The 23,810-nt window shown below is 46.7% G+C and overlaps 2 protein-coding genes across 9 annotated transcripts in view; one reads left to right on the forward strand and one right to left on the reverse strand.

Moving 5' to 3' along the window:
- The window catches only part of GNPAT (glyceronephosphate O-acyltransferase), a 34,440-nt gene extending 28,560 nt beyond the window's left edge, over window positions 1-5,880 (reverse strand). Inside the window, exon 1 of one of the 3 annotated variants that reach the window (XM_045437376.1) lies at window positions 5,845-5,880. In XM_045437376.1, the coding sequence (XP_045293332.1) occupies window positions 5,845-5,865 (21 nt within the window). In that variant the 5' untranslated portion in view covers window positions 5,866-5,880. Of the gene's footprint in view, window positions 1-4,157; window positions 4,342-4,984; window positions 5,093-5,844 lie in introns of those variants that run through there. The other 2 variants (XM_045437375.1, XM_045437377.1) reach the window with 2 other exon arrangements.
- Window positions 5,237-21,072, forward strand: CD2H1orf131 (chromosome D2 C1orf131 homolog). 6 transcript variants are annotated; one of them, XR_006701429.1, is made up of 9 exons: window positions 5,237-5,424; window positions 7,060-7,406; window positions 17,446-17,502; window positions 17,650-17,700; window positions 17,835-17,900; window positions 18,178-18,273; window positions 18,414-18,500; window positions 19,060-19,112; window positions 20,216-21,072. XR_006701429.1 is itself a non-coding variant. In XM_045437378.1 (7 exons), exons 1-7 carry the CDS (start codon window positions 5,337-5,339, stop codon window positions 20,352-20,354), a joined length of 867 nt encoding a protein of 288 aa, XP_045293334.1. In that variant the 5' UTR covers window positions 5,237-5,336; the 3' UTR covers window positions 20,355-21,072. The 6 variants fall into 6 exon arrangements, 1 of the variants encoding a protein (XP_045293334.1); XR_006701427.1 differs by having other exon boundaries at window positions 17,835-18,273; XR_006701426.1 differs by having other exon boundaries at window positions 17,446-17,900.
- The last annotated feature ends 2,738 nt before the right edge of the window (window positions 21,073-23,810 follow it).

The raw sequence follows: 23,810 nt of genomic DNA on the forward strand, positions 1-23,810 counted from the left end.
AACAGAAAAAAATATAGAATATTAAACTGAGAACATGACTGGCATAATGAGAATACAAACAAAAGAGCACTTAAGAGGAGTTTCAACATCAAAAGGGTAGCATGTAAAACATGTGAAATATGCAAACACGAACATTGTTATGCCCACATATATAAAGTATAAAGAATAGATGAGGGAAAAATCTTCTAATGCTGGGATTCTACTGTAAAACTCTGTCCTTGTAACATATCATACTCTTGCTTGTAAGGTTCAAGAACCTTCTCAAATCTCCCATTTCTCATCAGTAAAAGAATATACAATTTATGTATAGACTCAGACTTGGTACAATGTAACAAACTGTCATTATAGATTATATAATTTTAGGGATGAAAGGGGATTTAGAGACTTTCCACTTAGTGGTCCTGGGAGTGGGAAGAGAAAAGGATTGGAATCAGCTAGGGAGACAAAGATCTTCTCTCTCTCTCTCTCTGTACACACACACACACACACACACACACACACACACACACGTAAGGCATTTATGTTTATAAACATTTTTATATTACATATGAATATACAAAATAATTATAAATAAGTGTACATATATAGAGACAGGGAGAGAGATGGAGGAGGGAGGGAGACCCTTCTGCGCTGTTCACCTGAAAACACTTAGCCATCAACCTCAGCCTCTGTTTACCTCTGTGTACCATTTCCTGACTCTCCCCCCTCAACCTAGACTGAACTGACCATCTTCTCCTTTGACTCTTAACTGAGCCTTTCATGACAGCATCTAAAATACTTCATTAAACCCAGATTGGTATCTCCCCTGCAAGACTGTAAACTTCTTGTCTGCGTAGGTAGTGTGTCTTATATGTTTTTGTATTCCCAGTTCCTAGTAGGAATTCATTGTAGAATGAAAAAATAAATTACTGAATGAAGACACTTCCTGAGCCCTGCTGCTGCTGGCTCCCCAATATTCACAGGCTAAAGCTCAAAGTGCTCCCAATCTGGTCCTGACCCAATGGCTAATCCAGTGATTTTTTAACCCAGGCTGCACATGAAAATAACCTGGGCACTTAAAAAATATACTGATGCCCAGGACCCCCTAGAGATTCTTGATTAATTTAGTCTGTGAATGGTACCTGGGCATCAGAATTATTTTTAAAAATACTCCAAGTGATTCCTACATGCAGCTAGGGTTGAGTGTTAACTACTCATTTGTTGGCCTTCCCTATACATGATGGAGAAGTATTTACTACCATAAGATAAATGTATTTGCATAGCTCCTCATCTAGGGGCACGATACAAAGAGGAGCGCAAGTAAGATTTCAGTTATTTCCCCCCATTGTTTTTCTATCTTAATGTTTACAGCAGCCCCTTCTTATTTGTAGCTAAACAAGCTTCTCCTTGTACCTCCCTTTCAACTGCTCTGGAGGATCCATTCATTCAACAGATAGTTAGGGAGAGCCCACAACATACCAGGCGCTGTTCTACAGGCTGAGAATAAAATGTGAACAAGGCAGACAAAGAACATGTAGGAAAGGAGCTTACGCCGCCTTACAGAAAGACAGGCAACAAATAAGTTCACTTAGGCATACTCCCAGTGGCACGCTGGTGAATGTTTAACCATGGGAGAGCCCTGGCAGATTTCAAGCTACCAACATGACTTCCGTGGGTGGAGAGCTGGGAAGGGATGTGCAGTAGCCACTATTACATAGCATCTCTACCTTACAGTCTGATGGACATAAATAACCTCAAAAGCGTGGGTAACAGTAAAATTTAGTAAAATAATTAGGAAGTGCTGAGCTTGGGGTATTTATTACTTTCGTTTTTAACAGAATTTATTTAACTGTAAATTTACAAAAGTCAATCTTTAATTTTTCATAACGGTTGTATGTCAACAATGGGCTCTACAAACGTCATGAGACATTAACACACAGCTTTGAGAGTCAGTACAAGACTAATGTTAACATGACATTGGAAAAGGGAATATAAAGAAAATAAAATATAGTAACTAACAAGGAAGGACTGGAGAGCTACTTTAGATTGAATGCTTGGGTTGAGGCCTCTCTGGGAGGTGATATTTAAACTGGGACCTCAAATGGGACAGGGGAAGCGACGCAAATTTCTGGGAAAAACAGCATGCCACACAGAGGGAACTGTAAGCACCCTTGAGGGGAGAGCCTGCTTACTGTCAGAGAAACAAAGGCCAGTGTAGCTAAAGCCCAGTGAGCAACATTAGTAGAATCAGAGAGGTAGCAATGGTGTAGTCTTGCAGGACATTGTAAGGAGTCCAGATTTTTCCTTCAGACTTTAGCAGGAAGCCATAGTTTGGGTTCTGGGTACACCAGGAAGTATCTATCCCCAGTCTTCTTTTCATTCCGTGCTCTCACGAAAAGGTTTCAAGCAGACCTACGGCTTCAGCTACAATTTGCTTGCTGATGTCTGACAAATCCGTATCTTTAGGCTAGACCTGCCTCCTTTCCTCTGGTACCATGTTTCTAACTCTGTCTGGATGTCTCCCAAACACCTGTGAGGTATGGGGTCCATAACGTAGTAATCCACGACTTAAAAATCATTCATTCTACCACTCGAATCTGGAACTGAACACATCTGAAACTGACACAACCTGTTCCTCTCCCCAGATTTCCTATCGGCAGCTTCCGCCCAGTTGCCAAATCACAGAAACCTCCTTTTCTTCAGCCACCGCATTCAACTATCCTAACCAACTCAAACTAACCAATTTACCCTTCTCCCTAGGCTCACTGCCATTGCCTCAGGCTTTTATGACTTCTCTGGATGACGGCGGCAATCGTGTTTGGTTGCTCCCCAGGCTTAGGGCGTCAGATTCCTTCTCCTATCAGATTCTCCTTCTACCGTCTCTACTTAAGTGAAGGTTATCCACACAAATAACCACTCCAGAAACCCAGTCTCCTTAGACTTCCAAAAATACAGATCCGATCATCCTTAAAGGTTCTCATAGAAAGCTTTTATTCTTAAGGGTGCGTAAACATGATATATAAAATCCCTCTAGGAACTATCTTCTGCCCACTTCCTTAGTTTTGTTTCCCACGTCTCCTTTATTTACCCTTACCTAACTACTAGGTTCTCCCAAACATGCAAGGGAGTGGCTTTCTTACGTGGGTGCCTACCATGGGTGTCTTCCTCTCCTTCATCTCCCATTCACACCTCAAAAACTCAGCTCACATGTCGCCTTCTCTTAAAAGTCTCCTCTGAGTCCCCAAACAGGTCAGGTGCTCCTTCTCATTCCTGCCACAATGTGCTGTGGATGACTTGACCTTTGCCCTTACCTCACTTGATTGTAATTGCAATTGTTTATTTTCATAACTTCAAGTCCATGGAGGCAAAGGCTGGGTCTTTAACGTCCATATTCTGGGTGTTGAAAATAATGACTAGGATGCTGTAAGTAACCAGTGCTGTAATGTTTGTTGCAATCAGGAGTATCTTACATATCTCTAAGTACTACTCTCACATTAGAGTATTGCACAAGAACAGTGTGGCTGAAGAGATAAGGACAGCCTGAAATAGTAAGAAAAAGTTCAGGTTATCCTAAGAGTAAAGCCTATGCAGTTACAAGAATAGTGAGGGCTTCTGTCCAGCTTCAGAGGTAGAAAAAGCTCACGTACAATCACCTTAATTTTTCATGTGAAAAAGCCGACCAAAGTGTTATCATTAAAGAACCAGCAGTAAATGGGGAAGTAAAAAAAAAAAAACCCAACTCTTTCCTTTATATGCATGTGCAAAATTGCAGTCAATTCACAAGCCAGTTTAGGGCTGAAAAAGCTACCTATGGTGAGTCAGGATCTACACAGCAACCCGGTTCCCTGTATGCCTGGTCTGGAACAGCAGAGTCAGAAAATGAGGTCAAAATAGTTCCCCCACAGAGCTGTGGGGTGAGGTCAACAACTAGAGAGGTTAAAGTAATAACTCTCACAGAAGTGGGCAGTTGACAGCAATTATAAGCCCAGAGCTCTCCACATGGAGGGAGAAGTTTCCCCATGTTCCAAAGAATGCTGGTGTCCCAATTTGAAGGTAGCCCTGTATCTACCTTCTCTTTTGAAACTGAGTTTTTGGTTTATCTCATTGTTTTGTCTTTTCCCTGTTACGACCTTCCTACACACATTAACATTATATTTAAGACAGAAATTGGCACTAACCTCCATGACATAGAATGCTTTTTAAATGCATTCTTTCATTGCCTTGTAAAGTACGTAAAAATTAATTTCGTGGTTTAAAAAAAAAAAAAATCAGCTGCCCCAGAATTGTGCAATCCTGAGAACTACAAAGCGTTCACCTCATAATTTCTTCATATAAATAGTGAGCGACCGACATTCTGTTGGCAAAAAAGATCAGTTAAAATCGGGAGAGGGAGAGAGGGTTGGGTGTTAGAAGGCAAGTTGGGAGAGACCGGGCGGCATTAGCTTCCTTCCGCAAAACGTACGGATGGAAGACAAAAAAGGCAGTAAAATTTTCCAGAAGTTCCCAATCTTTCTATTTGAAAAACTTTTAAGTCTTATCACAAACTCTGTGTCCCCATACGAGCCAAATACTTTTCTCCCAGGAACATCACGGCAGGAAAAGGGCGGGGTGGGGAGCCACACGCTGACATATCAGGCCAGGTCAGAATCGCAGGTTTCTCCGGTTCCACCTACAGGCAGCCCCTCGCTGGAGGCAGAGAGATCCCTTTCTCACGCCTCATTTCTGCGTCAGGGGCTCTCTGAAGGCCCCCCGCCTGGTGGAGGCAAAGAGAAGGAACGAGTGGAAAGGAACCAGAGGAACCGTCGCCCATAAAAACTTCTAAAAGCTTACACACATTCATACACACAGCGATACACCGTTGCCTTGGAAACCAAGTCAACCACCTCACCCCTCCTCGGCGACCCCGGCACCCACTCTTTTGGGACAGCCCGTAGGAGGCCGGGACCGGGAGGGTGGGGTCCTCTCTTGCGGCCCCGCCCCGGGCCTCGTTCCCCGGGGCGCCTACCGAGTAGAGGAGCACGACAGCGCCGGGACTGGCGGAGCCGACGGAGAAGCTAGAGTTAGATGAGCTGGAAGAATCCATGATGCGGCTGCCGTCCGGGCGGGGCCTGAAATTCTTTGCTAAGCGGTCGTAGTGATGCTGCTGGGGGCGGTTCTTCCGCGCAGGGCGGCCCGACCTCGCCTAGGGCGGCGGCACCCTCTGCGGCCGCTCTTCAGGACCCCGGGCGCCGCCATCTTAACCAGGACGGAAGCCGCGCCGGGACCTGCGACGCACGCGCGCGCGCGCAGCGCGTCAGAACTCGGAAGTGTGGGCGTCCGGGCGGGCTCTGGGCCGCACGGCGGTGGCAGACCCCGCCATGGCCCAGGAGCGGGGATCGGAGGCCCCCGCGCCTCCGGGTTCTCAGACACTTCTGGATGCCCTGCTCCGGAACCTCTACGACTTCGGTGAGTGAGGGGCCTCGTAGCCCACGTGGAGAGCGGACTTGTAGCCGAGGTGTCTGCTGTGCCTTCCGAACTGGGTCGCCTTCGGCGTTCAAGACTAAAGGTTCTTGCATGTGGAGCACCCCTCCCTTTGCCGACCTGGTTCCCAGGATGGGTTCAGCACACACCTGCGTCCTAGTTCCCCCTTTCTCCCCCCCCCCCCGCCCCCACCTTCAGCGTCTGTTGTTACTCTTTACGAAAACAGCCTCCCACGTCGCCCCTGAGTGTGGGCACCACTTAGTTACTCGTCATGAGCACCAAGGCTGTCAGGTTTAAAGGGTTCTCGGAATAGCCCACCCTTTCACATTTCTCGGCCCTCTGGGAAGCCCACTGCCCACCCCACATTCTCCCCCAAACTCGGTGATCCTGGTGCCCTGGTACCACCTTATGACGTTGGTGCCCCATCCTTCAATGTGTTCCTCCCCCACGGACTTCAGAGAACGTTTTCACGGGAAGCTTTTTTGCTGCAGGCTTTTCTTCATTAAGTGGGCCAGCCTGTGCTCTCCTTTTATCTTGACTAGGGAAAAGGAAATACAAAAAGGTCATTGGGATTGGCAACCACCAGGCACTTTAGTAGGAAGACAGTTCCACACACTGAAGAACTTTCTCCAGGGAAGGCGACATCCCTTGTTCATGCAACAGAGATGATTGTTAGGCGTTAACGCCCTTAAGGAGCAAGCATTTCTTAAATTTGTCAGGTGATGTTTCAAAAGCTATTTTAGTTTGGAGCCATTGCTCAAAATGATCAGTTTATTTAAACAGTAAACACAATAGCTAAAAGTATAGAGAATTTCCCACGCACTCCATATTTTTCATGTATTTACTCATTTAATTTTCACAACCCAGTGAACTTGATCCTGTCCTTAATCCCATTATTACAAATGGAGAAACCAGCACTAGAGGTTAAAATGTTTCCCAAAGCTCACCTAGCTAGTAATTTGCAGAGCCTGGGTTCCAATCCTCAGACTCTCTCGTATGTACAGTCCCTGTATTTGTATGGACTTCTACTCTGGACGATAGGAAGACTGTGATACTTACCTATACCCCTAGAAAGTGTTAAAAAACCAAATAAAACGAAACACCAGCTGCAGTGGCAGACATTTTCAGCACAAAACGTGAGCCAATTGGGATTACCAGTTCCTGGGATTATTGCCTTGATGTCACTTTTATTACGGAACAAGGTGAGAACTTATTATGCTGCAAGGGTCAAAGGCATGGATACAGTCAGTTACCTAGGAAAAGATGTTGCATTTTGGATTCTTTTCTTTTTTAATGTTTATTGATTTTTGATAGAGAGAGAGAGAGGGAGGCAGGGGGTCTGAAGCAGGCTCTGGATGTGGGGCCCACACTCACCACGAACTGCGAGATCATGACCTGCGCCAAAGGCAGACGCCTAACCAACTGAACCACCCAGGCGCCCCACGCATTTTGGAATTCTATGAATTGTGCAAATATATCCCTATCTGAAGGAAAAGAAATCGTGTTTTTTTTTTCTTTGTATTTCTGGGTGTTGATAGCTGTGGCGTATGTACAAGTGCCTTCATCTCATTCGATAGAACCAAAAATATTTATCTTTCCACTCTGTGTTTGAACAAACAGGGGAGACAGAAGATGAGGCAGAAGAGAAAAGGATCAGAAAGAAGGGAGAAAACAAGAGGAGAGTTGTAGGGACTCCAGTGACCTTGGCAGCAGACCCAGCTCCTGTACCTGGTTCTCCCGTGAGAGGCCAAAGGAAGAGAGTCTCCAGCTTCTTCAAGGAACTCAGGGAAGAGCTGCAGGGTGTTCCTGCTGTGACCCCCACCAGCTCTCCTTCAGGACCAGACGCCTCTAGTGCTACGGCATCTCCCTCAACACTGAGGAACAGCAGGGAGCGAGTACAAGTGATAGAATTTCACAGCAGAAATAAAAAAAGGAAAGGGAAGCGGGATCAAGATGAAAACACACAGGTAATGAGTTGGTTAGTTTCAATGTATGTGTTGGAAACCCTGATATTGCAGTTGTAGAGAAGTATCTTTTTGTTTCTTTGTTAAAATTTTTTATTTATTTAAGTAATCTCTACCCTCCCCTCCCCTCCACGGAGCTCGAACTCCTGACCTCGAGATCAAGAGTCACATGCTTTTCCGACTGAGCCAGCCAGGCGCACCTAGATGAGTACTTTTACAGACCGTGTCAGAGGTCCCCAGAACAACCCTCAGGCTTGAGGATTGGCTAAAAGCATTCACAGGAGTCAGGACTTGGCTATAGTCATTGTCACGGTCACAAATTATTACAGCAAAAGGATATAGAGGAAAACTAGCGAAGGGAAAAGGTGCACGTGGCCAAGTCTGAAGGAAACCAGGTGCAGGTGTCCAGAGGTCCCTACCGAGTGGAGTTGCGTGGGATGCGTTTAATTTCCACCCGCAGTGATTCGTGACAGCAGGTCGGAAGTGTTGCCGACCAGGGAAGTTCACTCCAGCCTGGGTGTCCAGGGTTTTTATTGGGGGTCGGTTGTGTAGACATCCAGACTGACCTTAGTTATTGAAGCTCTTAGACCCCCAGGAAAAAGGACGTGTTCACCATAAATCCCATGGCTAGTGTAAACTATCCGGGCAGCCTTGACTCAGGGGCTCAGGGATGTAAAAACACTCTTATCAGACAATATTCCAACGCAAGCCTGCCGAGTTGACCCTTTCATGCGCCTGGGGCTTCTGCTTAACTGTGCTCTGAGAAAACGGAGTCATTCAGCCACTATTTCTGGCTGCTATTGTAGGCACTGGGTTCCAGCATTGAACAAAATAGACAAAACTGCTCCCTCTCAAGGAACTCCCCTTCTCACGGAAAGCAGTTTGATTGCACTGAGCAGTAATCTCAGACTGAGTTTGGAAGTCTCACTCAAAATTCAGTCCAGGAGAGAGGTATGGTTGCTTATCCAGCTTTGCCCACAAGGATATCATTATGGTTTGGTCAAATTCATTGCAGAACTCCAGGGACTCTATTTCTGTTGCATTCTTCATGTCCTATAAACTTCTGTCTATCGTAAACGGAAAAGGGGATTGTATTAGTTTCTAGGGCTGCTGGGCAGAAATTCATTCTCTCACAGTTCTAGAGACCAGAAGGCCAGAATCAAGGTGTTGGCTGGCTAGGCACCTTCCGCTCTGAAAGAGAATCCTTCCTTCTTTCAGCTGCTGGTGGCTCTAAGTGTTCGTTGGCCTGTGGCTGCGTCACCCTAACCTCTGCCTGTGTCTACACATGGCCTTCTTCTCTATATGTCTGAGTCTTAAATCTCCCTCTGTCTCTTCAAAGGACAGCTGTCATTGGATTTAGGGCCCACCCGAAATCTAGAATGGGTCTTGTCATGAGATCCTTAATTACACTACAAAGACCCTTTTCCCCCAATAAGATCCATTCATTGATTCTGGGGGTTTAGAACATGTCTCTTTGGAGACCACAACTTAACCCACTGCAAAGACAGTCAGGCTTGCGTGGTTCTCAGTGAACACGTGTGTGCATGTGCTGGTCGGTGTCCAGTGCTTACCACATCTTTTTTACGATTTAAAAACCATCTGTATAATCTTTCCTAGAATTCAGGTAGCACTTCATGTCAAGTGAAGTGATCCTCATCAGGATCTCTTCCTCAAAGATTAATAGTGCTTTTTGTAATAATCTACCTTTATTTTAGGATTCCCGGTCAGTTCCCAACTCATACTCCAAATGCTGGGGCACTGGGCACTGTTAGAGGTGGACTAGGAAACGGATTCCCTTGGTCCTTCAGCCAGCAGGAACTCCCAAGCTGATCAGCCAGGGAAACTCACAAGAGATCAATATTATCATAGTGTCCCCTAGTGTGCCATACAAATGTTAGTATTTTCTGTGTGTGCCGTGCAGTGAGAAAGGTTGGGAAACAGTGCTTTGCATTATATATAATTCTGCATTTGGGGAGTTTAGCAAAGCATCTGAGTACCCTCCCTCATTTCCTCAGGTCCTCGGTCTTTTGTTTCCTCCTACACCTGCTTGTGTTCTCTCTAGAATGGAAAGTTTTCTAGTGGAAAGGACAAAAAGGTTAGCATTGAATGAATGCATTTCTCTGTCTCTTAATAATAGATCATCTGCATCAGGCTGTTAGATTCATTTTCTTCCAATTCTAACTGATCCCTTTTTCATTGTAGTTGGCTTTTCTCAGGAACCTCAGCTCATTGGACATTTTGGACTTCCTGACCCTAATGAAACTTCTCAGTTGCCCTTGGCCGTTCTGCCCTTTCCTCCTTTTTAAAATTGATCCTTAGAACTTTTTTTATGTTTAATTTTGAGAGAGAGAAAGAGAGAGCGTGTGAGCGTGCAAGTGGGGGAGGGGCAGAGAGAGAGAGGGAGACACAAAATCTGAACAAGCTCCCGGCTCTGAGCGATGCGGGGCTCAAACTCAAGAACCGCGAGATCATGACCTGAGCTGAAGTCGGACGCTTAACGAACTGAGCCACCCAAGAGCCCCTAAAATTGATTCTTTTGAAAATGTGAATGTGTCTGGCTAAGGAGACGGGATATGAACACAGTAAAAACACATATGCCTGTAAAAAGACTTCAGCCTGTTGGCATTGCAACATGTAAATAAATACAAACGAATACAACACTGCTTATTAATGGCATATCCTGGATCTAGGGAATGCCAGGTAAGGAACAGTCAGTCAGCTGGGAGTAATTGGGATATGTGATGCCATGCTAAGAGTTTGTACAACATAGTAAAAGATAGTTGTGGCCCCTGCTCTCTGAAAGCTTACAGGTCATTGTAGGACAGTTCAAACAGACATGGAATCAGCAAAGAAGTATAATAATGATAGCCTGCATGGAGTCAGCTGGTCGTCTTTGGAGAATATTTGAGAGGTACTAACCAGTTAGATAACCCAGCTGGCCCTGCCTGAACCCAGGAAGTGACCGTCTTTCCCTAGAACTTAGGCTTGTGCCATAAATACTGTGATTAAACTGCATTGTGTATTGAAACAGTTTTTCATGGTGTGGTATGGTGATTTATAATAAGAAAATATATATATATATATATATGTATATATATATATATATATATATACTTGGTGTGTGTGTGTGTGTATGTATATATCTATATCTGTATCTGTATCTGTATATATCTATTTATGTTTTCTTTGTCCCCTGTTTCAGGCACAAAACCCTTATAACCCTTGGACTTTCCTAGGTGATAAGAGCAGTAAAGGTATCTTTTGTAATGAGTGAGTTGGAAAGGCTGTAAAGATGGGACAGACTGCCAGGTGAACCCACCCCATGACAAGAGGTTTGGAACTTTCAATCCTGTCTCTCTGACCTCTGAGGAGAGGTAAAGGGCTGGAGGTTGAAGTTATTGCCAATGGCCAGCGATTTAGTCCATCATACTTAGGTAGTGAAGCCTCTATAAACGCAAAAGGGTTTGGAAAGCTTGTGGGTTGGTGAACACTTGTAGGTGCTTAGCGAGTGACATGCTCAGAGAGGACATGGGAGTGCCTTGTCCTGTCCCACCTGCTGTACTCTGTGCGTCTCCCCGATCTGGCTGTTCCTGACTTGTATCCTTCTGTAATAAATCAGCAATCTAGTCAGTTAGACAGGTTTCCTGAGTTCTGTGAGCTGCTCTAGCAAATTCATCCAACCCAAGGAAAGAGTCGTGGGGACTTGTAACCTGTGGGTAGCCAGTCCTAAGTACAGGTAACAACGTGGGCTTGCAGCATATGAAGCGAGGGACAGTCTTGTAGGACTGAGCCCTTAATCTGTGCAGTGTGGTGCTGTCTCCAGACAGAGTTGGATTATAGCTGGTGTGGGAGGATTGCTTGTTGGCTGTGGGGGGAAACCCTCCCCGCTGACATCACCCCTTTTAATGGGTTCATCTGGGAACTTGGCCACCATTTATGTAACATTTTACCCATCCCAGGTGTCTAACCTACAGATGAACTTCCTAATCATATCCTTTTTACAATGGAGTGACTATAGAAGTAGTCTATCAGGAAATAGTAGGTAAAAGATCACCTGTGTACTTACTTATTCCACAAATAATTTGGGTGCCAACTATTTGTCAGACCCAGAAGATCCAATGGTGAACGAGAGAGAGTCCTCTGCCCTCATGGAGTAAATTCTCTACTGGTGGGGTCAACCAAACTCCAGGTAAATTAATAATATAATTAAAAAGTTATAAACCTTCTGAAGGAAAAGAAATAGGGTCTTGAGAGTAGCAGGCAGAACCTCCTTTCGGTAGAGTCGGTGGAAGTCTCAGGAGAAGGTGACAAAGCTCTGCTGAGGTTTGTCAGAGAAAGGAGCCGGGAGACTAACGCGGGTGGAGAGTACACAGCATTGCCAGCGTCCGGATGCGTGAGAGGGCCTAATGTGTTCTGGAAGCTGGAAGCCTAGTGGAGGAGGACAGAGAGGAGAATGGTGTGAGCTGTGGTGGAGGAACAGGCCAAGGCCAGCCCCTGCCGGGTCTCGTAAGCAATGGTAAGACCTTTGGAGTTCAGTTTAAAGTATGTGGAAAGCCAGCAGAGAGTTTTAAGGGCATGAGGTGATCTGACTTCACCTTTTAAACATCACTCAGGCCTCTGTGTGGTAACTAGATTACAGGGAAGTGGTAGCAGAGGCCCGCAGGAGCTGAATCGGGAGTTTACCGCAGTGGTGCTGGGTCAGGATGGGTGGCCTGACGGAATATGAGGAATGAGCACCGTGAACGGGTGCGAGGCTGCCTACGAGGAGGGGTCTTGAGAAATGAAAGCATCGGGTGTGGCTGGAGATGATGCGAGTGTTGTTTGGCTCACAGGGATGTCTCACCAGTGTTTTTTCCAGCCTTAACATCGGCCCCTGCCCTGAACCTTAGCCTCCTTTGTGGCCTCCATAGAAAAGGGGTAAGAAAGACAACAGAAGTAATAGGACGGTGGACTCTAGATCAGAAGGGGCTGTTGGCTCCTGGGGCCTGGACCCAGGTGCCTGTAGACTGTTCCTGAGCAGGTAGCCAATCACTCCTAATTACCAAGATGCGCTGGTGCTTACTGCGTTCCACGAGTGACGATTTCTGTTCCCTAATTCGTTATCTCGTGGAATCCTCACAATTCATGCGCCCTGTCTTCATGTTACAGAGGAAATCGATGCCTGGAGAGGTGAGGGTGCGTGCCTGCGTTTAAACAGTCAGCCGCCCCATACCTGCATACCTGCAATCCCAGAACCCCGGAGCTTTGGAAGTCACAGTTAATGTTTCGTTTCGAAGTTTGATGCAGATAGATTTATTTGGCAGCAAAACCTGAACTGAACTCAGATGAGGCTTAGGAATTATTTCTGTTTGTTGCATTTGGCATGAATATTCATAGATCCTGCTGCAGAAATGTGAACGTGCTTAATGGATTATGGGTTGCTGTCTCGGCCCCCACTGGAAATGACGTATGATATTCAGTGTAGTCACGGTATTACCTTTCTAAAATGTGAAAACTTCTTAATTTTCTAAGGATTCCACACAAAGGATTATGGATGTGAAGTAAATACCAGAGCTCAGGTTCGGGCCCCGGGGTTTCTGGCTGTGTGAGAGCTGTGTGCCTCACCACTACGCCAGAAAGAGAGAATACAGGTCAGGTTAGGCTCTCTGTCCTTTGAGTAACACAAGTGCACTGCTTCCCAGCATCTTCACTAGATAGAAAGACCTGTCCCCAAGTTATTTCCCCAGGTTTCTTACTTTGTTCCACACCCCTGTTCTTTGCGAGATCCAGTGTCAGATAGGTGTAAGAGTAATGTAGTTGAAGAAACTTCTCCTCAAGAAGATCAGAGTACATTTCCTGATGCTCTTGGAACTGCTTGCATTTAAATTACATATATGTTATTATATTTTTATAAATACAGTTATGTAGATACATACTTTGTATTTATATTTTTTATTCATATTTTTAAGGAGGCTCCATGCCCAGCACGGAGCCCAGTGCAGGGCTTGAACTCACGACCATGAGATCAAGACCTGCGCCGAGACGGAGAGTTGGACGCTTAACTGACTAAGCCATCCAGGTGCCCCAGAACTGCTTGCTTTTTAAAAGGAGACTGTTTATTTCGCCAGCTACTCTCTAATTGGACAAAGGTTGGACAGTGTAGCTGATAGAATAAAAGAATCTAACCAGTGCAGGAGAAAGTACTTGTGGTCAGCAAGTCAACCCATGGATGAGTTCACTGAGCCTAGGAGGCTGCGGGCCTTTATCCATCGTCCCTGTGCATTTCTCCCAAACGGTTTCTTCTTTCCACAGCTTTCTTTCTTTATAGCCTAACACGCAAGTTCTCAAAATCTGCAGACATTTCTCTTTCCTGTGTGTGGGACAGTAAGGCTTTGCCGGTCAAGTTAGATTAGGCTGTGGTTTAATAACATAGTCCCTCCATCTTAGTGGTTCGAAGGCAAAAATTAATTATTTTTATATCTCCTAAGGACAGACTGCTCTGCCCTACGCTGTCCTCAGCTAGGGGCTGGGGATAATAGGGGCTCCACCATTTGGAAGGTTCTTAGTTGCTTTGGTGAAGAAGGGGAGTCAACAGATGACTGGTAGAGAGAGGCTCCATGTGCAAGGGGCACACTTCCTTTCTGCTCACACTTCTTTGGCCACAGAAGGTCATGTGGCCCCGTCTAGCTTCAGGTAGGCAGCAAAGCCTAGAAGCAGAAGAGGACCCGGTATTGTCTGCAGGTGCTGTGCCTCCTACTGCAGTGGGTCCAAGGGGCAAGAAAACAGGGAAAACCACCGATTGTTTCTCTACCAGGCAATACGTTATGAATAATGTACTGAAGTGGCTTTAAAGCTGTGAATAAAAGTTAGGTAATGGTGGGGGGGGGGGGGGGGGGGTCATGCCTATGGATTCAGCATCACAAAATAATTAGCTAAGAATTATTTTCCAAATGTTTATTTTTATTGTAAACAAGGATCTAGAGGGGCGCCTGGATGACTCAGTCAATTAAGTGTCCGACTTCTGCTTGGGTCATGATCTCACGGTTCGTGGGTTCAAGCCCCGTATCAGGCTCTGTGCTGTCGACGCGGAGCCCGCTTTGGATTCTCGGTCTCCCTCTCTCTCTGTGCCCGTCCCCAGCTCGTGCTCTTTCTCTCTCAAAAATAAACATTAAAAAAATTTGTTTTTAATAAAAATGAAAAGATAAATAAACAAAGATCTAGAATCCAGACCTTTTCTCAAATACATCGACGGCTACAAAGCTGAGGAGTTTCTAGTGACATGTTGATACAGGGCTTGGGAACAGCAAGATGATCTGTGTGAGGCCAGGCCTGCCACTCAGGTCTCCACAGTCCCTCGGCCCAGGTGTCCCCACGGCCAAGATAAACAGACGCCTGCATGCAAGGACTGGGTAATCTGTGGGCTGGCGTTGGGGGAAGCAGGGACATCAGAAGCCATGCCCCTGTCCTTTGGGGGCCAATTTCTCCCCCAGACCCAGGGGTTTCAGCCCTGCGGTGACTGTAGCACAGGTGGCTAGGAATTTTATTACAGCGCTTCCTTCCTCGTGCTGATCTTCTAGTAATAGTCAGTCAGGGGCATCTGTGACATCTCCAGTATTGCTGGAAATCTGATGTTCCTGAAAGAAATTTTCAACTTGAAAGAGTTTAGCCATTACTTGATTGGATGGTTGGGACAGAAGAAGAAAGAGAAAGAACTACTTCAATACTTAGAAATGGAGGTAAATGTTTCATGGGATTTTGGAGATCTGTGACCAGCATACAGCTTTCCTTTTTTCTTTCTAAATTTTATCTTCGAGCACACGTGGGTTAGAGGGGCAGCGCGACGGGGGTGGGGTGCGAGGAGGGACAGAGGAAGGCAGAATCCCAAGCCGGCTCCATGATCAGCACAGAGCCCGACGTGGGGCTTGATCCCACAACCCTGGGATCATGACCTGAGACAGGAGTCGGACACTCAACTGACCGAGCCACCAGGGCACCCCTACGGTGTTTCTTTTTAACATATAATTTGTATTTGAGGATCTGGATGATCCTGAAGTCATTAAGACTTAAGCCATTTGTTTTCCAAAAGTGGTATTAGTGTTCATCATATTGAGTAGATTAGACGCGCGTACCAGTGGAGAAGAGTTTTTACCTTCAAGGTAGATGTAGACTTTTTCCAGTCATGGAACAGGAAGTAAGACTTTCTGGGATAAATGAATGGAGGTGCCTGGCATCCTCCACGTGCCCGTGGTCCTAATTAAGGCATTTGAGTCTGTGCAATACACGATCGAAGAAAATCGTAAGCGTAGTAAAAGTCAGGAATCTTGATAAACTAACGCGGAAGGTGCATTTATTGGGACTGAGAGCACAGAACGAGGCCGCATGCTTAGAGCATCCTTGGTGGTGCCCTGTTCTGTCTGTCACCGTCAGCACGTGGGCCCGCAAGAGTCCGTGTGCGGCGTGACAGCAGGTGAGCAGTGTTGTGGTGCCCCCCAGGAGGCTTGTGACTTCGCAGCATTGGCCACGTCTTCCTGTTTACTGGACCTCGCTAACGTCTACCATTGCACGCTTCATCCACTTTCATCGTAAGAACCCCTCTGTGAGGTCAGTACATGGCCTCGTGGAGACAGAGGCTGTCCCCTGGGGAAACAGTCACTGACTGACCCACACAGCCCAAACACAGCAGGGGTTGGGGGGACAGGCTGAGCTGAAATACAGCTCCCCTTTGCAGAAGGAGAGTCCAGGAGACCTGTAGATTGCAGTGTTTCTGGCACTTCCCAGCATGGTGTGGGGTAGGGCACTGAACCAACCCAGCCCCGGCCCTCCCCCAACCCCCACCTGCTGAGCAGGAGCAGCGGGAGGTCCCATCCTGGGAGCAGAGCAGCCAGCCATCCATCCCTCTTCACCACTGTCCTGTGAGGGAGAAGGGTGCCTTTTCTTTTTTAGAGCCTGCTTCCCGTTGGTCCAGATCTGGTGGCTGGAGTTGAGTAGCGACCGCTCTTGTTAACCAGATGTGACAGTGTATTTCCTTCAAATCTCAAGCTTCTGGTCAATTCTGTGGGTCAGTAACCGTAGCTAGTAGATACATCGATGTAAAGAGTCACATGCTTTGCAGGCTTTTGCAGTATCATCATTTTCTTTTGGGAAGTATAAGCCATTCTAGAAATCTGATGTTCCTGAAAGAAATACTCAAGTCAAGAGAGTTTTGTTAGCCATCATTCTAATGGCTGGATGGGAAGAAGAAAGAAGAGAAAGAATTATTCAAATATAATATTACCCTCCAGAATCCCTCAAACACCCACCCTTTTTTAAACCCCGCACCAAACAGAATCTTGTACATGCGGTTTATGAGAGACAGACATTAGTCTCTCTCATCATTTTTTTTTATTTTTGTATTTAAAAAAAATTTCTCATCCTGGGGTGCCTGGTTGGCTCAGTTGGTTAAGCATCCAACTTCAGCTCAGGTCATGGCCTCTTGGTTTGTGAGTTCGAGCCCTACGTCGGGCTCTGTGTTGACAGCTCAGAGCCTTGAGCCTGCTTTGGATTCTGTGTCTCCCTCTCTCTCTGCTTCTCCCTCTCTCGTGCTCTGTCTCGCTCACTCTCAAGAATAAATGTTAAAAAAAATTTAAAAGAAATTTCTCATCCTTTCTTAAGCTTTGAGACCTCAAAAGGTTTTTTTTTCTTCCATTAACTGGTAATTAGGCTTTTGTGCAACATGCTTGTGTTATTGTTCGGTCTGTAGACATCTGGGCCAGTTTGTGGGCTTTTTAAAACATGGCTACCCTGGGGGTGCCTGGGTGGCTCAGTAGGTTCAGCGTCTGGCTGTTGATCTCTGCTCACATCATGATCTACTGGTTCAAGGGTTCAGGCCCTGCATCGGAGCCTGCTTGGGATTCTCTCTCTCCCTCTCTCTCTCTGCCTCTCCCCTGCTCATGCACACGCATATGTGCACTCTCTCTCACAATAAATAAGCTGAAAAACAAAAAAACATGACTACTCTGTTGGTGACAAATACTCTAATGATACAGTAACAGATGATCTTAATAAGAATTCTCTTTCTTTTCAGACCAAAACTAATATCCTTGGGAGTGATGTGGATAGACAAGAATTTAACTTAGAGAAGGTATGTGTTTTGAAATTGTTAATCTTTTCAGCTTTATAACACACACACACACACACACACACACACACACACAAGAATATGCTTACATGTCCAGTGGTTGAGTAAATGGCTAAGCAAATCACACTACCTTCTCTTGGTGATTATTAGGCTGTCAGTTAAAACCCGAGGACTTGTGACCACAATGCCAATAATGCAGTGGTAAGTATGAAAAGCCAGGCGTGTGTATTTTGTAGTCAAAACTCGGTTTTTAAAAATGCATGAAAAAGAAGAGAGGAGGAAGGGATTGAGCTGCTAAGAGTGGGCACTGGTGACTTTTTCCTCTTCCTCTGCAGTGTCTTTAAACAAATGAGCAAACCCAGATCTGTATTTGAAACCTCCATGAGGAATGGTTTCTCCTTGTGAGTGTGTTTGGAGGGGTACCTTTAAGTGGAAACTCAGAGAGCATCTCTGCGTTTAATCCGAATTCTGTTGCTAATTTGTGTGGAGAGAAGTCTCTGCTTCACCTGTCCAAAATTAAACGTGGGAGAACGGAGACCTCCACAAGGCTGCGCAAACCACCCTCCACAGAGTTCTTGCGACAGCACGTTGTGTCTGACGTGTGTTACTCCCCGGGATGTATCTCCTGTCTGGAGTCTTTGGAACGCACCTGGGTCTGATTCTGCTTTGTACCCACAGGCTCGCTTGGAAGTGCACCGGTTTGGGATCACGGGTTACGGAAAAGGAAAGGAAAGAGTCCTGGAACGGGAACGTGCCATAATGCTGGGTGCTCAGGTGGGGGGCTGCTTCCGTCTTCCAGCATCAGACAGGATACAAAAGCGGGGGAAGAGCCCGGGGCAAGTCAGGGCATGGGTCACTGGGAGGTCTTTGCAAAATAAAAAATGATATCTTTTTTTTTTTTCCTTTTATTTCAGCCTCCCAAAAATAGTTATGTGAATTACAAGGTCTTGCAGGAGCAAATCAAAGAAAAAAAGGCAGCAAAAGAAGAAGAAAAGAGAATGGTAGGAGTAATAGCCTTTTCGTTCCTAAGCTAGAACAGAAAGGTGGCTGCATTTGGCCACAGTGGAATGCTGGACCGGCTGCTTGGAAAGCAGTGTAGACAACAGTAAAATCTGGAGTTAGAGGATCATTTTCTCCACTTGTTCAGGTCCGCCTTATTCCGTGATACCAGCCAGGTAACCTGGCATATTTACATGAAAGGTTTGCTCTGAAATAGCAAACTCCCACTCGGATAACATAAGCTGCCTTGCTCTTTCTCCTGTATTGCATTTTACATTGTGTAGAACACGAGGACCCATGAAAAACCTCAGAGGAACAGAGGTTACACTCACTCCCTTTCATCTAAAATGGAAGATTCGATGTTTCTACTGTCAGTCTTTTCTGGAATGACCTTTCACACTCTGAAAGAGTTTTAGGAAGAAACGAAGTTTGTGTTCATACACCTACTTGAAAAAAAATATTAAATGATAGCTTACTGGCTTTTGACCACAAACCTCGTCTTTTTTTTGAATCTCCATTATCCGTTATTGACACATATATTATCTTAAATTCTGAAATCAGGCCCAGGACACAGATATTTTCAAGAAAAAGAAGAGGAAAGGGCAGGAAGACAGGTGAGTGACACATCATCAGCTACTGGGGTGGAATGATCTGGATAAGCATACTGGATCAGTTGTGAAGATAGCACCTGGAGTTTACGCGGTGTTTCTAGCCCGTTCGAGTGCTTCACAGTCCCTCGTGGATTCTCAGTGAGTCCCGTGAGGGGAAGACCAGGTGTAGGACATGGCCCAAGATCGAATAGCTACCTCAGAACCAAACTGGGAATTTTCTCCGGTCTCCCATTTCCAAAGACCAGACACCTCAAGTGACTGGTGGAGAAGCTGAGATTGACGTTTCCAACAAAAGACTTGTGTCCCCCCCGCCAAGAGCCTGCTGATAAGACAGCACGGCCTGGGTCTGTACTGCCATTTCCTTGACCCACCACGTAGGCAGGGCGCCACGGTCTGAGTAACGGGACATTGATGTTGTTGCTCTACTTTTGTTTCTTAGCTTTTGTTCAAAAATGCCTTTTCTCCCTCCTTGAATTACTGGTTCAAGATCGACTTCTTTTGTCTTGGCCTTTTCCTTGGACTCCTAGTGAGCTTGCATATGCCGTCAAGCGGTCATTGGTTCTGACCATACATGTCTGTCCGTTGAGGGTCCCCTGCGTGCCAGGCATATGGGTGTCTTGGGTGTTGGGAATATAGGCATCGTCACACTGGCAGTTTCCTTGTCTTTGAGGAGCTTACACTGTAGTGAGGGAAACACACCAAAACATACGAACAGGTTAGCGAGGGGATGTCAGGCCCCGGCAGGTTCTATGAAGAGATGGCACTAAAGCATCGGAGGAGAAAATCACCGGGGATGGGCCGGGATGTCATTCTAGGGGGGTGACATCTGAGTTGAGAACTGAGTGAAGAGGAGGGGGCAGCCTGGCAAGATCTGTAGAGAACATTCCACGTAGAAGAAACCAATGCAAAGGCCCTGAGGCAGGAAGCAGGCGGCATGTTTCTGGGGCCACGTGAAGGCCCGCAGTTGTTGGGGTGGGGCAGTGGGGGGGACGCACAGGGGGACACCCGGAGTTTGTAGGGGCGGGGCCCCGGCCACCTGGCTGGTGGTGCGATAGCCCTTCCTCGTAAGCTTAACTTTAGTACCCTTCTCTAATTTTTAACTGCAGGAGAGTCAAAAAGAAGAAATCAGCTCCCAGTATTTTGTCAAGTGGACGGATTGGACAGGTTGGAAAATTCAAAAATGGGACACTGATTCTGAGCCAGGTTGACATCAAGAAAATAAATTCCTCCCGAGTGGCTAAGTGAAGTACTTCGTGACATAGAGGAACTCTGTAGTGGAACTGGACCCCTATGAGACTTCTAGATTATTCTTAATTTATTTCATATTTTAGAGACCGCTTTTCTATTTTAGGGGAAAACGTCAAGTAGAAATAATAAAATTTGTACCGGTGCGGTGTGTGTGTTTTATGGTGATAAGCGTACGGTGGGAAGAGCCAATCGCACTGTGAGTATAATTATAGCCAGCCTGTTGAAAAGGACGTTTAATCCTGGCCAGCGAGATTTATGCTAGATTGGCTCTGACTGGTGTTTTGTACCTCTGCATGTAATGATTTTTCATAAACTTCATGATTTACTGATTTGTCAATGCTGGTAATTAGCTTTAGGTTGCCTTTTTTAATTTTCTAAAAATGGTGTCCTGTTACTTTGTCATGAAAGAACCACGTGTGATAATTTGTCAGTTGTTTTTGTGGGAAAAGCAGTTTTGATTTTTAGCCTACCCCGTGTGTGAAATCTCTGTAAGAAGTTATGTAAATAGAACACAGCTTTTGTGGTATATGTGACTGTGACAGGTAACACAGCAGAGGATTTTAGCCACACCTACATGTAAGCTAATGTCCTCTCCAGAATAATCACCATGGATGGCTAATCATATTTTTTAAATTATATTGCACTTAACTGAAAGCGTCTGGAACTTCTCAAAGCTTGTGACCCATTAAAAACAAAAAGTCTTCAATGATAGTAATCACTTTTGGCATTGTTTTTCTTTATGACAAAAAATCTTATCACACGGTAACGTTTTGGTCAAAACAAAGGGGTAAAAATGGCTGACGTTTTTATGTGGCTCCAAGGTGGACTCCAAAGCCATTGCCAAGTGAGGAGCTCCACAAAAGCCCTGAGTTGAACCAAGAGTGGAATCAGCATCCTGTTTTCCAAGTTTATTTGGAAAGGCAGTACTTGGCAGAATACCTACTTTGGCAGTTTTTAAGAGTGAGGTTTTTTAAAAAAAATTTTTTTTTTTTTTTTAAATTTTTTTTTTCAACGTTTATTTATTTTTGGGACAGAGAGAGACAGAACATGAACGGGGGAGGGGCAGAGAGAGAGGGAGACACAGAATCGGAAACAGGCTCCAGGCTCCGAGCCATCAGCCCAGAGCCTGACGCGGGGCTCGAACTCACGGACCGCGAGATCGTGACCTGGCTGAAGTTGGACGCTTAACCGACTGCGCCACCCAGGCGCCCCCAAAAAAATTGTTTTTAATGTTTGTTTTTGGGAGAGCTGTCAGCACAAAGCCTGATGTGGGGCTCGAATTCGTGAACCGTGAACCTGAGCCAAAGTCAGACGCCCAACCAACTGGGCCACCCAGGCCCCCAGAGAGTGATTTTTTTTTAAAGGTGTAGAGGATCCCAAGCCTGACAAAGCACCAGGAAATATCTGAAGACCTAGAGGTGACCTATCAGAGCAGCGACCGGGACAGTTTGGTTCCCCTTCTCTACAGGCCAGGGTCCAAGGCCGCCCCACCCCACCCCCACCTCCACCGGCCTCGCAGCTCAGACAGCTGAACACTTAGCCAGACTCTGGACCAGAACTGCAGACTAGGCCACTCGGGAGAAGCATGCAAGTTCCGAGTTTAAATTACTCACCTTGCTAACCCTAACCCTAACCCTAACCTTTTAATTTACTGAATAAATACTTAAAGAGTGGTCTTGTTACCACTGGGCGTTCCAGGAATCCTCAGATATTTAGGGACTAGGAAAAACCTGTACTTTAAGGGCTAGAGAGCAGGCTTAAGATCACGCTTTTTATTTCCCCATCAATGGAAGTTTCCTCTAGCAAGATAGCAGCAGAGAGAAGCCACCATGAAAACCAGTCATCCAAAGAAAGACGGTTATGACTAAGATTCTGCCAACAGCCACAGAGGGAACAGACGGCTTCCGTGCGGTGGGTACGTGTTTCCTTACTGTCGTCACACTGCCATTTCCCCTTTGCAGGGGTGTCTTTCAGTCCCCGACACGTCTGGTGGCTTAGCCGTTGTTCCACATGATGCCCTGCCTACCGTTATTCCCAGTGACCCACTTAGGGACCTGGAGGTTCCCGTCCCTACAACTCTCGGCCCCGGACACCTGGAGACCCTGCTTCCCAAAGGAAGAAACAACACAGCACATGTCCCGCTGAACCAAAGTTGTCCAGGCAAGAAGAGCCACCACCTGGCAGGGGTGACCTACCCTTGACCATCGAGAGGAGACGAGGCTGCCGTCACCCGGTGGGGCAGGGAAAATTCTGCACCCAGGTGGGACTCAGGCATCTCTTCATAGTCCTTTGACCTGATTTTGATGGTAAGTAGACAAATGCAGCAACCCTGGGTGCGAAGGGCCTGGTGACCTGAGGCTCAGACCCCCAGGGATGAGGGTCCCAACCACGATTAGCAGAGGCACTAGGTGAGAGTGAAGGGAGTCTAGAATGAATAGGAGAGGAGGCTGACCACGAGTGTCCCTTGCAGCTCCAAGACCAGCTCCAGCGTCCCTGGCCTTCCTCGGCTAAGCTTCCCTCACTGGAATTCTGAAGGAGCGTTATAGACCTGTGGCGCGGGGGGTCGATGCCCGGATGTCTCCCTCAGATCCTTTTTCGGGTAGAAGAACTTACTGTTCTGAGCACTGAAGGCACAACCTTCAGCCGTTGGCCCTCTTCAGGGATCACCTCACCTCCTTCCCGGGGTGGCCCACGTCCGTGCTGGATCGAGACGGGAGTATTGAACCCAGTGCCCCTCTCCCAACCCAGAGCGGCAGAGGCCTTTGCTGGGTCTGCGTCCCAACCTGATGTCTCCCTTGGCCGGCCCTGCTTCCTTCGCTCCCAAGGGGGTTGATCCGCAGAGCCCTTGCTCATAAATGCCCTGCTGCCTCATCTTGAAGTCTGCAACCCCCCCTCCCCAGGTAAGCCATTCAGGGATCCAGCAGCTAACTGGGCAGTGAGGCCGGGCCGAAGGGGCTGCTGGGGGAGGCGTGTGAGATGGGTGTTTGTGAGGACCACAGTTTGAGGAAGGCTAAGAGGTTTCAGGTCGGACACACCTGGGCTCAGACGGTGTGGTTGAAGGGGCCGGTCGGTCTCCCTGATGCTCATAGGTTATTAGGAGGTCCCCCCCAAATCTCAGTTTCTTGTAACCCCTGACCAATGTTTTATTCACGAATGTACCTTAACCATGTGCTGTTACCAATGTCTAGCCCTGTCCCCTCTTGCGAGAATGAATTCATAAAGCCCCCCTTGTCTGAGATGCACCTTACTCAGAGCCATGGAACCGCTTCAAGATCTCATGGGCACATGCAGCACAGCCCTATGGCATCTCACAGGCGCAGGCCCTGCGGGGGAGAGACGGGGTGGCCTCCCTTCTGCCTCCCCTGTCCCAGCCGCCCACCGCCACCCAGGGCCCGCGTGGCAAGAGGGGCGCCGTGCTTCTGGGCAGTAATCCAGACTGGGCCCTGCCTTTCA

The sequence above is a fragment of the Leopardus geoffroyi genome, chromosome D2, assembly GCF_018350155.1.
Source record: "Leopardus geoffroyi isolate Oge1 chromosome D2, O.geoffroyi_Oge1_pat1.0, whole genome shotgun sequence".
NCBI classification, from domain to species: domain Eukaryota; kingdom Metazoa; phylum Chordata; class Mammalia; order Carnivora; family Felidae; genus Leopardus; species Leopardus geoffroyi.

Coding starts and splice junctions, on each gene's coding strand:
- CD2H1orf131 (XM_045437378.1), top strand. CDS start 5,337: ATGGCCCAGGAGCGGGGATCGGAGGCCCCCGCGCCTCCGGGTTCTCAG. Junction 7,407..17,445: donor ATCAAGATGAAAACACACAG/GTAATGAGTTGG, acceptor CTTTCTTTTCAG/ACCAAAACTAATATCCTTGG. Junction 19,113..20,215: donor AGGAAAGGGCAGGAAGACAG/GTGAGTGACACA, acceptor TTTTAACTGCAG/GAGAGTCAAAAAGAAGAAAT.